Here is a 13,630-nt window from a genome sequence, read left to right as displayed (position 1 = left end):
ATTAAGAATGACTGACTTTCTTTAAGTCGAAAACGAAAAAAATAGTTAATCATTCAATTAGAAATTATGCGCGAAGCGCCAAAGAAAAATTTGGTATTTTTTCTTCATTGAATAAATCTGATAAAAGATGGTCCACGCTCATGATCATGCTGGAGTCAAGTGAGATGGGGGCGAGAGGGGGCGATATTTTTTTAAAGAGGGGGGCGAAACTCGGTTCGCCTCCCCCCCCTAGTTGCGCCACTGCTCGCAAATGATAAAGGTTTTTGTTTCATCAAGTAAACTCATGAGTTATGTTTATTGATCTTCTTTGAACAAACTCTTGAAGAAAAAATCTTTAAACGATCGCTTAATGCTGGTTTCTTGAAATCTGCACCAAAGATTAGGCTTTCTTCCCCCTCCCTGTGGTTTTTTTTTAAATAACTGTAAAAATTTGCAAAGAGAAATTTCTTTTTGATGCAAAGGGTAGGGTGGAGACTGGAGGATAGTCAAACGGTGGGTCGATGTTTCAAAAAATCAGAAATGGTTAATAACTTTTTTATCAATTAAGCAACATGGCTAGACTTTCTATTTTTGAAAAGCCCTTAAAAAATTGATTTAACATAATGTGTCATTTGGGAATATTAGTCAGAAATATTAGTCAGAAATATTAGTCAGAAATATTAGTCAGAAATAAAATTATTTATTTGAAAACTTTTCAGACTTTTTGAACTGTTTTGAAATCCTTTTTTTGCACCAAAGAGGTGTAATTTTTATAAATGAGCATGCCTTGAAAAATTGAATTAGATATATGAATCACATTCCCCTATCTCAACACAAAGGACAAATTCATGGGGGATGGACCCCCCCCCACTCCCCCGCCAACCTCAATCTATATTAGAAAAAATAGACCAATCTGAGGGGGGGGGGGGGGGGGGTAAGCCAAGTTTGATAAATGTACTTAATACTTTTGTACGATTATCTTTGCTAACTATTTCAACTTTATATTGAAATCTGTATTCATTTGCAAATATTCTTTAATATCAAAACCACAAAAATATCATCTTTCCCAACAGCTCTGTGCAATCTTTTCATTATACACTTTTTAAAAAATTCAGTTTTTTGTTTAATAGATAAAAAATAACTTAATTTTTTTGGCAAATAATGATGGATACGTTAAAAAGACAAACTAAAACTGACTTTTTAAAAAACACCCTTAAAAATTTAAATTATAAGATTTCGTCATATTCTTAAATATTAAGAAAGATTGATTGCTCAGTATGTTCAAAACCGAAGTCTGAGATGGACTATCGTTTCAATTTACTGTACAATTTACTTTGAATATGTACAATGTACAAGTATTTTTGTTAAAGAAATATGGTTTCAAACAATTAGGTTACACATAATTTACTGAAGACGATTCTACCAAATGTTTTTAAACAAATTTAAATTCAAATTTCTTTTTTTCTTTTTTCTTATCCACCTGTGAGAGGTTGATTGGGCCAGGTCAATGAAAAAATGATGAAATTTTTCATTTAAAAAAAAAAAAAATTCTAGAATTTATTCTTAAAAATTTACTGGCTGCAAGAGCAAGCGCCTTTTAAAACTTCTATTTTTAAACCCATTAATACCGACCAGATCCCCTGTCCACAGAATTACATGAAAATTCAAGAACAGCTTCCTATTTGGTCTTTAAGAAATTTATGTTTCCAAACTTTTTTGCTAAAATGTATAGCATTGTGCAGCATTCAGTCTACAGTTTGGAGTGTGCAATGTTCAGTGAACAGCGTGCAGTAACAAATTCTAAAATTTATTTTACATAAGTTTTTAACAATACTTAAAAACATAGAATTTGAACGTGGGTTGGGGTTTCCTACGGGTATTTTGTGAATCTGACATGATTTCCTGGGTCAAACTGAAAAATATTGATCCAGGTGCCATCGGGGCCTGCAGGCAGACAAAATTTAAAGCTGTATTCATTTGCAGAAAGAATATGAAAGGTCTAGCATTATTTAGTTTTAAAACTACAGTTCATCTACCCCCCCCCCCTGAATAAAATATATCATCACGGTCATTTTTTGGAGAATAGTTTCAAATCTAAGCAGCTAAATCTTAAACAGCAATTGTTTGTTAATCCAATTTTCTATAATAGCTTGTGCTTTGTAGAAATAAAACTTGAAATCACGAAAACAAAGATAATAATGGGTAAAAAAGCTTCGATTAGTTGACAAAAAAAAACCTGATAATTATATCATGGTTGTCAGTTTTCAGATAAATATTTGAATGATGATGAAAGGATATCTTGAACGAGTAAACCTAACAGTAAACTGTTTACCATTCTGCTCATACTATTTTCTTCTGAATCTAGGTAGGGGGTTTAGTTTTAGATGGTAATAACGAAATTTTGTTGAAACCCTATTTTCCGGCTTTATAGAGTTACCGTTAATTAACGATCTTTTATTTTATTACAGATTCACAAAAAACTTTTGTTAACGGTTTAGGAGATCGTTTCGGCTGTGACACAGAAGACGACATTCAAAAACATCATAACTTTTACAAGTTTAATACAATTTCAAGCAGTAAAATAAATTCACGGTTTAAAAACAAATTTCAACACTTAATTTTTTTTCAAAACGGCTAATCTGTTTCGTTAACGACTTAAAAATTAACGCTTTTTGCTGTTCGTTAACGGACTGTTCCGTTTATTATCGAACACCTCCGTTTCGTCAACGGAACTTTGTCCAGTCCTACAGCTGAAAATGCGTAAAATATGATGTCTTTCCGTCTTTTCAGGAGTGGGTTTGGTGTTCAGATACATGAATTTGTTTGCCCGGAGTATAGGGTTAAGTATGCTGGATATAGGTTTAATTTTGGGCTTAAATACAATACTTAGTCTTCCTGCCAATCCTTTAGCAGGTAAACATATTGGTATTTTTTGCATTTCCTGTCTTAACATTGATCATTTTAGCTTTTTTCTGTAGGATATATTAGTGATAAAATTGGTTATCGGTTGGTGCTTGTATTTGCTTTAATTGGAAACATTGCCATTGCTTTATCGATGTTTTTGATTCCACCATATTCTTCTTATGCAAAAGTCAGGTAAAAGAAAAAGAAAAGAAAAAAAAGAAAAAACTGCGCAAAAAGTTGGAAACACTAAATGTGGGAAAATCACAAATTGAATTTTAAATGAGTCGGAAGTAAGAATTAATGAATATCTACAAATAGTTGAACAAGGTATAAAAAATTGAACACTTGAGTGGACAAGAAAAGTAGTTCAGCTATTTTTAACTAGTTCAGTTCATCTTCGCTGCTCATTCACTCCATTTTATTTCTTAATATTACTTGTAATTTTAGTACTATCGGTTTAATCGCATTTCCACAAAAAAACGTGTACACTTCCACATGGTGCCTTACTTATACAGTAACATCTCATAGAAATATTATCTAATAATTTTATTGTATTTGATCCTATACCCTCTTTCATTTTTGACGAACACTCCCTTTAAGGATTGGACTAGAAAATGATGCTACTCCGGTTTGGATGTTTGAGTATGTTAACGATACTGAGTGTCTGGTTGAGCCGGAACTGAATATTACAACTCTAAAGTGCGGTGATGATGTACTTCCTGTAAATATTACGATCGATACATCACTAGCTGACGTCTACCAGGGATATTGCAATCTGACAAGTGTAAGTTTTTTGATCTTATAGGCACTAGGCTTTCAATTGTGAACATTGTATGCATTGTAAAGCAATAGTAAAAAAGTTCGCGAATTTTATAAAAAAAATCGTGGATTTTCTAAATTTAATACAAACTTAGCAAAATACTGTTCAAAAGTTAAACATTTTTAAATATTATTTGGAATAATTAGGTTTATTTTCATCAATATATCTTCCCTGTATTTTAATCAGTTTTTACAAACAAAAATAAATAGCTTAAGATAATTAAGACCATATATTTTTTGTTAAAAATATTAGTTTGTAAATGAATTGTAGACACCATGAGAAAATATTAGTAATGGCTTTTGTAAATATATTTTAAGATATATTTTTTCAACCGAAAGATATCGTATTCATTATTAATTAAAAAATTACTTGACGAGTAGTTTTGATTTTCACATTAAAATGTATTATGATCCTAGCCTTTTTTTCTTGATATCATTTCACAGCTTCTATCAGAAATAGAGTATGTTTATTAAAAATAAGAATTTTTCTTTATCTTATTCTTTTTAGAAAAACTATTGTTCGTATGAATTAGAAAGCTTTCTTGTGTTGAATGAAACAGTTCGTGAATGTGAAGTATTAAATGGTGAAAGCTATGTCTCAGGATCCTACATAATTGTATTTTGGTGTTACTTCCTGCTGAAAACCTTGTACACATTCTTGATCAACGTTATGTACAATACCAGTGATGCTCTGGGTTCATGTATTGCAAAGCTGGAGAAAGGAAAATATTCATCTATGGTTTTCTTTGCTGATATAGCGATGGCTCTTGCTCCGCTTATTACAGGTCAAGCTAAAACAAGAAAAAAACCGGCAAAAATGACATTTTTATCCATTGGTCATTTAGATCATTGTATCATTGTAAAAATTGTTAATTCTTACGGATACAGTGTTAAAAAGAAAACTCTGAAATAGGAAGACGACTTTAGGAATCAAGTAATTACTTAAAATATTCCAATGAGCCACAGACACAGCAATTTTGCAGTGTAACCAGACCCATTTTATCAAATTAGTGATTTAAAAAGTGTCTAGTAAAACTATTTGCTTTGTGACAACATCAAATACACGCAAGTACTTTTATAATGTCGTCTTCCTATTCTATTGTTTTCTGGTTATAACTGTATTAATTTAAAAACCCATAAAATTTCGCATTCCAAAAAGTCATTTTTTAAGCATTTTTAAGCTACTGGATAACCTGATGTTAATAAATGAATTAGTTTAGGTCCACTACTGGATAACGATATGTTATAAATAAATTAGTTTAGGTCTTCTACTGGAAAACGTGATGTTAATAAATAAATTATTTTAGGTCTTCTACTGGATAACATAATGTTAATAAATGAATTAGTTTAGGTCCACTACTGGATACCATGATGTTAATAGACAAATTCGTCTAGGTCCACTACTGGATAACATGATGTTAATAGATAAATTAGTTTAGGTCCACTACTGGACAACGTGATGTTAATAAATAAATTAGTATAGGTCCACTACTGGATAACATGATGTTAATAGATAAATTAGTTTAGGTCCACTACTGGACAACGTGATGTTAATAAATATATTAGTTTAGGTCCACCACAGGATAGCATGATGTTCATAAATATATTAGTTTAGGTCCACTACAGGAAAGCATGATGTTCATAAATTTATTAGTTTAGGTCCACTACAGGATAGCATGATGTTAATAAATATATTAGTTTAGGTCCACTACAGGAAAGCATGATGTTAATAAATATATTAGGTTAGGTCCACTACAGGATAGCATGATGTTAATAAATAAATTGGTCTAGTTCTTCTACTGGATAACATGATGTTAATAAATAAATTAGTATAGGTCCACTACTGGACAACGTGATGTTAATAGATAAATTAGTTTAGGTCCACTACTGGATAACCTAATGTTAATAAATAAATTAGCTTAGGTCCCCTAAAGGATAGCATGATGTTAATAAGTATATTAGTTTAGGTCCACTACAGGAAAGCATGATGTTCATAAATATATTAGTTTAGGTCCACTACAGGATAGCATGATGTTCATAAATATATTAGTTTAGGTCCACTACAGGATAGCATGATGTTAATAAATAAATTGGTCTAGTTCTTCTACTGGATAACATGATGTTAATAAATAAATTAGTATAGGTCCACTACTGGATAACATGATGTTAATAAATAAATTAGTTTAGGACCACTACTGGATAACCTGATGTTAATAAATAAATTAATTTAGGTCCACTACTGGATAATGTATCGAGATTTGAGACGGAGTATGATTGTAGAACAGGGGTGGAGATGGGCAAATTTTTTTTCAACGAACGACATTTTTCGTGGAAAATTGTGTCTAGAAACAATACGACATAAAATCGATTTTGAAAAAACGATCATTTTTATTACGAACAAACGAACTTTCCATAAATGTTAAAAAAAACTAACCAAAAAACTGAACTAACGATTTTTTAGAACAAATTTTTGAAAAAAACTATTGTCTTTTACTGAACAAACGATTTTATTGAACGAGCGATTTTACTGAACGATCGGTCAGTGAAAAAAAGAACGAATAGTTAAAAATAAATGATAAATTTGAGAACAAACGAAATCATTTTTAACGATTAAATAAAAAACGTACAAATGGGTCGTTTATGAACAAAATGAAAAAAGTCTAACGTACCCATCTCTGCAGGGGAGGAGGTTAAAAATCCTGACTATTTGGTGACTTACCTTCTCTCTTCTGCAGTTCTACTTCTTGCTGTCTTTAATATTTACTTTATTAAACCAGTAGTTTACAAGAATGAGAAGAAGCTAACTTTACGACAAGAGTTGTCTTGGTAATATTTATTTACCTTAATAAAAAAAAACACTTTGCTCTTGGCTTTCAAATTTTTCAATATTATCAAACATATATTTTTATTCTAATATACACATTAATTTTATAGATTTCGGAGAAAATTTTACATGTTGTCACTTTTTCTTTCAAATTATTAAATAAACAGCGGCTAACAGAAAACTAAAGCAATATTAAATTGTATTTTGATGTTGTTACAAAGAAAGTATTTTTACAAATAAAGTTATCAAATCTAGTAATAACTTAAATGGGTCTGCTGACACTTACAATTGCTGTGTCTCATGTAGGGTTTCTAACACACATGGATTTTACTTGCGCGCAATTGCGTGCCCTGTAATTTCCATAGTTATCCTGCGCAATTCCGAATTCCACTCAATCCCGCACTATTCCGCGCAATACGAGAAAAGTTCCGCGCAATTTCGCACCGTTGTGCAAAATTCTGCACAATTTCGCATAACGGAATTCCGATTGGAAACCCCATGGTCTCATGTTCAAATCTTGAGTCTAAGAGTCATCTTGTATTCCTGAGTTCTATTTGCTAGCAAATCGTTTTGCGAAATTTTCGCATTTTTCGCATTCTGATCCAGGAAAAAAAAATTTCGAAAATCAGAGAAAAAACGAAAACTTTTGCAATTTTGCGGAAAATTTATGTTTTCCAAGAAATTTTTGACGCTGAGTTTCGCACTTTTTTTCGATAGTTTTCGTTCGCTTGAAACCTTACTGGTTACCATCTTATTTTCTTAGGATTGTAATACTTCGGATAATTACTGTTTAAAAAACGAATTATGAAACTGTGCAAAAAAAAACAAGCGAAAGGCAAATAGAATTCCATTGTTTTCTGGTCATTACTGCACAAAATATGAAAATTCCTTTTATTCATTTTAAAACTATTTTATTATTGACAGTCTTTAAAATCTTCCCGCGTTTTTTCGGTTGCATAAAAAAGTTAAGAATATTGCGCGGCATAATTATCAGATTATCGCGCAACTGGCAATATATCAGCACAAAACAGCAAACTGAAAACCAAATTTTGTTGTTCATTTTATTTTTCCACTATTGTTTTATAGGTTATGGAATTATTCTGCATTCATTTTCTTTTTACTGAGTATATCTGCTGGGATGCTATGGGGAGCTATTGATACATTTTTTTTTGTATTTTTGAATGAAACACTAGGAGCATCTTTAACATTAATTGGTAAGTATAAAGGAATTGAGTCTGTGCCACAAACTCAAATTTTCTAATCCCAATATCTTTGAATTATTTCTCCTAGCAGAATTCAAAGTTTGAAATATCTAAGGTTCACAACATCAGATTGTAAAGTTATAGTGATTATTAAATTCGAGTTTGCTGCATAAACTCAATTCCTATAGCATTTGCAAATAAGAAAAAGAACTTTTTTTATAATCTTTTTTGTTTAGGGCAGATTGATTCTGTAACCTGTGTATTTTCTGCACTTTTATCTCTTCCTATAGGTTTTATACAAAATAAGGTAGGATTTTGATCACAGAAATACCAAAAAAAAACGATCAATGGAGAAAATAATTTAATGATTATTAAAAAAACAATTTATTTCAGATTGCAAACGCCAACATGGTTGCAATTGCTATTATCGTAAAGTGCATTGCTATGTTTCTCTGGAGTATTACAACGTAATAAACTTTTTAGCTTTTTTAAAACGTTTAACAAAAATTTAATGTTAATTTTCCTTTATTAGGCAATCACCGCCAATTATATTCTTTGGTTATGCTTTTATATCTACCGGACAAATGCAGGTCATTGTTTTAATGTGTAACCAATTAAAGATAAAGCACTTTTTAGCTACAGGGTGTCCCACGAAACATGACAGTTGGTAAATAGTTTTAAATGTCTTCTTCCATATACTGTATAAGATATTAAAGACTTTTTGCAGTTAATTTCGTTTAACAAAATTTTTACTCAAATATACTTTATTTTATTATCAATTTTACTACAATATGACGATCATGTGATATTTTTTATAATTCTCTTTGTCATCAAACAACCTAACAAATCATGGAAGAAGACATTTAAAATTAATCATCAACTGTCAAGTTTCCTGGGACAGCCATCACGTTAATTATTGGTACAGCACAGGTAAAATATTACCTACTTTTATTCCTTTAAGATTTAACGACTGAATTCCATAATTACATGTCTTTATTTAATTCTAATTCTTTAATCTATTCAAAGGTGGATTTGAAGAACGTTTTTTTTGTAATTTTATTTGATATTGTTGTCATGCAAATTATTTTACAAGTAGTTTAAAAATCGACCTAAAACGGATCTGTATGAACACTGCACAAAAAGTGTGTTTCGTGTTTTTTTATAAATAATCAACTTGAGTCTTTCGGTCGTCTTCTTTTGTATATGTTTCCTTGGAACAATTTCCAAAATCTTCTAAAATCATACCAAAAATTAAAAAATTTGAAAAATTCAAAAATGAATGTTTTTGAAATATTTTGATATTAGTGGGTAGGTACAATCGGGTATATGAGAGAAATAGCTCCTGAAAATCTGGTTGGAACTGCCATTGGAGTAATTTCAACCTGTAACTTTATAATCGGTAAACACTAATGAAAATACGTAATATTAATCTATATGAGGGGTTTCTGATTTAAGTGGTTCTTATTTTTTCTATTAATTTTTTTATACAACTATAGTTTAAACGTGTTTAAACCCAAAATAAATTAATTTTTAAAAAAAATTTAAGAAAACTTGCATAAAGTCTGTTTTATTTTATTTTATATATATATATAAAGTTTTAATCTCTGTTTGTCTGTTTTTTGTCCGATCATAACTCGGGAACCCCTTGATTGATTTATTCAAAATTTTGATTGGGGAACTTGGGAAAACCACGGGAATGTTCTTAGCTTGGTTTAGAGATTCTAAGTTGAGTGCAGGTTGACTTTAATAGCGTAAATATAGTTTACCAGTAAAATCGTTCAAGTGCGGGTAAACGACAGGAGTAATTCTTAATAACCTTGGCAGCGCTGGGTTCCCAAGCTGGTATTTGCTAAAATCAACATAGCCCGCTGTTAAGATTAACAAAATCAAACAGGTTGCAGGAAAATCTTCCAATGTCGTTACCTCCTTTTCCTTTAACATTTTAAGTGGATGTTTAGTTATTGTTAAAATACGCAAAAAAAAGTGTATCATTATTATATATTCTATTTATAATTGCATTAATTTTTTTCTCTAAACCGTCAAAAACATTTAAAATAAATGGATAAATTGACCAAAGTTTTGGGGATCAGTAATCAAAATCAGTTAATCTGATTCGTCCATCAATAAAAAGTGTAAACCTCTGGTTATTATAGGTAAAGGAATAGGAGGTTTTCTAGCGGGTGTACTGGAAGAATGGCTCGGAGTTAGAGTTATGTTTCAGATATTCTCTGCAGGCATTGGTACGTAGGTTTAATGTTTATTTCAGTCCAGGGGAAGAAAGTTCCAAACAGAGTTTATGTTCAGGTGTGGACACAATTATTATGATCAACGTTTACGTCACTCTTCTGGTCCCGAGATATATCAATAAAAAAAACCATTTTTCAACATATTATTAAGCACAACGAAAACTACAAATTACATTATTTACTTCTTTTTTAAAATTTAAACTGTGAGTGATCATTCATTTTCATGTATTCGAATTCCGAACGCTTTTTGGAACATTAACCAAATTTCCAACCAATCCATAAGTAGAAAATCCTCTTATCTATTCACCAATGTGTTTCCACATTTTACTTCTAAATACTGAGTAGACAGATGATTTCACTTTTCCTCTATTAAAAAATCTTCGCATTTTTCTATTCAATAAAAAACACGGCGGGGGGTTTAAAGGTGCCCCCCCCCCCCTGTGGGTTAAATTGATTTAAAATCAAGCCTTTGCCTTTAATTCATGTTTTTAGAAACACCCTTAAGTTATGGTGTTTTTATTAAGATCAATGTATTGTTTAGGTGGAGAAGCAGTTCTGTATTTGGTCCTATATAATACAGTGTTTAGGCGGAGTAGCAGTTCTGTATTTGGTACTATAATACAGTGTTTAGGCGGAGTAGCAGTTCTGTATTTGGTCCTATATAATACAGTGTTTAAGTGGAGTAGCAGTTCTGTATTTGGTCCTATAATACATTGTTCAGGTGGAGTAGCAGTTCTGTATTTGGTCCTATATAATACAGTGTTTAGGTGGAGTAGCAGTTCTGTATTTGGTCCTATATAATACAGTGTTTAGGTGGAGTAGCAGTTCTGTATTTGATCCTATATAATACAGTCCTCAAGTTATCAGAGCAAAAAAATTCAAATATGAAGGAAATTGAATAACATGACAAAACATTTAATTACAGTGGTCGGCGTTTATATCATTGAGTCTGAGGTCTACGACATTGTGTTGCTAAGATATAGATTAGAAAATCAGAATTTGTGGCAAAGACTCAATTCCTTTCAAACTTTCGCGCGGGAAAATTGGAACAGTTTCAAAAGAGTTTTAACCCCTTGGTGAAGTTTCCTAAAAGGTGCCAGTTTCAAAATATGGGACATTTCTGAAATATAAACGGCTAAACTTTTAAGTTTTTGCTTGACAACACATCAAAAACTGAATAATAACATTCAATGCTTGATCTTCATAAAGTAATTCTGATTATCTTTTAGGCATTCTTCTAAAATCTGCCCTTTTCTAAATTTGCAAACATGTATGCTCATGGATTATTTAACTTTAAAGGCTGAGGAAACAGGAAACAGAATGAGCAAACAGGAATTGGAAGCCAAGATGGAAAGTTATTTAGAGGAGGAGAATGTGAAAACAAATTCAGGAAAGGCCTCTTTTAGTTTTTAAGAAATTAGTTTCAAACTTAATTTTTAATTAAGCTTGAAAAAATATTTTAAGAGAGATTTTAACGATGTCTTTCTTTTCAGGGCAAGATAACGTAGGATTTGAATTTAGTACTTCTTTATGATTTTTGTAACCATTTTTTGCTGAAAATATATTTATTTGGAACCCATCCCATGTATATGTGTCAATAAAAGCCAAATTAACTATATGAATACGAACGTATAACGGAACTGAATATTTTCCTCAAAATTATAGTTTTTTATTTAAAATTTTTGCAATCTGATGTTGGATATTTTATTTAATAAACCTTGACTGTGAGTATCGATCTAGTAGAATTCTTAAATTGAAATGTTTAAGATCCACGATTTCCATAAAAACATGTGAAGTACTCTGTTCCGTTATTTGAATAACAAAATATCAATATAGTTTAAATTATACAGAGTGTCCCAAAAAGCATGGGAATTCAGAGACGAATTGGATATCGTCTTTGTTATGAATTAGCATTGTAATTTCTAATTTCAAAAGCCATAATACTATTATGTTTGCTAGAGTTTATTTTATGAAAAGGGTAAAAGACTGTAAAGATGTGTCTATAATGTCTCCGCAAGATGAACAGTTGTGAACCATATCCCTCAAATTTCCCCTGTTGTAAAGGTCGTCTCCGACAAACTGTACCTCCGTTGAATATACTCCGTCCACTCACCAAACCAAACCTTGCCAAGAATTTTGCATAAACGTAAACAACAGCCGCATGGAGCTAATAAAACTTTAAGTGCATTAAAAGAACCCATTTAAACATAATTTCAGTGAATCATTTGCAATCAAATAGTGAACTTATTTAATCAGACGAATATTTATTTTCAGAAGAATTAAATTTGCTTTAGACTTCAGTTCATACAACTTTTCGACCCAACACAGTTTTCTAGATTGTAAGTTCCATTCACAACAGTACCTTTTAAACCTTTTATTATTCAGTTCACAACAGTGCCTTTAAACCCTTTATTTATCAATTTACAACAGCAAAAAAAATATGATCCCCAATCCTGCTAAACCCACTAAACCTAAAATCTCCAATCCTACTAAACCTACAAAACCTAGAATTCCAATACTCATTTATTGATAATAAAAAAACCTTCAACTGTTTAATCTTTATTAACAATTATTATTTATATGCATGTACGCCAATAACAATTTGTATTTTGTAGGAAACCTCGTTACTGAAATACACATTTTCAAGAAGTTCTCATCTATCTGTGTATGGTCGGAGAGAGTGTTTCCCTAACCTATTTGCCTTGGATTTGTCATTCTTCGAGTTACATATCCGCTGCCTCAGTACATCCCGCTTCGAGCAATTTACCTTTTTGATCGGCTCACAACAGTGAAGACGGACAAGTTTACTCTGTTTGTATACTGCAATTTTCTTGTTTTGCTAAGTACAACCGTTTGCAGTAAAAACATAAGCAAACAAAATGTGAACATAGCAGACGAAACTCTTACAGATTACAGCTTTCTCAGTAGATATCACTATACTAAATCAAAGAATTATTTATAAAGACGATATCGAATTCGTCACTGAATTCCCATGTTTATTGGGACACCCTGTATATAAAAAGTTTATTTGGATGTTGAATTTTGACAAATCCGTTTTTATCCATTTCCTAAAATATGTAAAGCCATACTAATTTTACTATAAATAAGCTTATGCAAGAATTCAAGTTAGGTCAGTTGTTGATTTTCTTTGTCTAACTTCTTGATATGAATTTACATCATTTTCTCATTTCCACTCTGTCGTTTTTAGACTTTATCACGTGTTTTTAATTAACTGTAAAATTTTATATTGTCTGGTAGTTCCCCGGCAGAGGCGGTTTAAAGGTTGAGGGAGATGTCCCCTCTGGAAAACTTGGGGGACATCTCCCCCCTTTGAAAAATCATATCACAAAAAGAGAGACAAGGCACCTTCTAGCCCTTTAATTTTGATTTTTAAGAACAATTTTTCCCTGCGGCGCCACATCTTCAATCAGATTTTCTATAAAAAACCAGGGGGATGGGGGAATTTTTCGTCGCGTAATACAAATGTTTAGTCCCCTATGTAAATTATCATAAGCCGCTTCCACATACCAGGTTTCTTCTATTTAAAATCAACCATGTGTTGGGAGTGGGGGGGGGGGGGGGGGGGAGTGCAGAAGTCCTTGATTGGTAATCACCGCCACCCAAACGTGTTTTGCAGTATGTGTTGGAATTATTCT

The 13,630-nt window shown here is 31.5% G+C and overlaps 1 protein-coding gene across 3 annotated transcripts; it reads left to right on the top strand.

Annotated features, from left to right (window-relative positions):
* Positions 1–2,244: 2,244 nt before the first annotated feature.
* LOC111705247 (uncharacterized) lies at positions 2,245–11,553 on the top strand. 3 transcript variants are annotated; one of them, XM_023477738.1, is made up of 16 exons: positions 2,245–2,344; positions 2,770–2,892; positions 2,958–3,075; positions 3,484–3,667; positions 4,211–4,487; positions 5,934–5,989; positions 6,386–6,528; positions 7,613–7,740; positions 7,965–8,035; positions 8,122–8,195; positions 8,261–8,318; positions 9,034–9,127; positions 9,882–9,968; positions 10,788–10,859; positions 11,269–11,364; positions 11,468–11,553. In XM_023477738.1, the coding sequence occupies exons 1-16, from the start codon at positions 2,260–2,262 to the stop codon at positions 11,506–11,508; spliced, it is 1,707 nt and encodes a 568-aa protein (XP_023333506.1). In that variant the 5' UTR covers positions 2,245–2,259; the 3' UTR covers positions 11,509–11,553. The 3 variants fall into 3 exon arrangements, with proteins under 3 accessions (XP_023333506.1, XP_023333504.1, XP_023333507.1); XM_023477736.1 differs by having other exon boundaries at positions 10,788–10,864; positions 11,274–11,364; XM_023477739.1 differs by lacking the exons at positions 10,788–10,859; positions 11,269–11,364; positions 11,468–11,553 and adding an exon at positions 10,696–10,781.
* The last annotated feature ends 2,077 nt before the right edge of the window (positions 11,554–13,630 follow it).

The sequence above is a fragment of the Eurytemora carolleeae genome, unplaced genomic scaffold, assembly GCF_000591075.1.
Source record: "Eurytemora carolleeae unplaced genomic scaffold, Eaff_2.0 scaffold615, whole genome shotgun sequence".
NCBI lineage: Eukaryota > Metazoa > Arthropoda > Copepoda > Calanoida > Temoridae > Eurytemora > Eurytemora carolleeae.
Note: the sequence above shows the minus strand (reverse complement) of the source record. Positions and strands in the feature narration are given on the sequence as shown.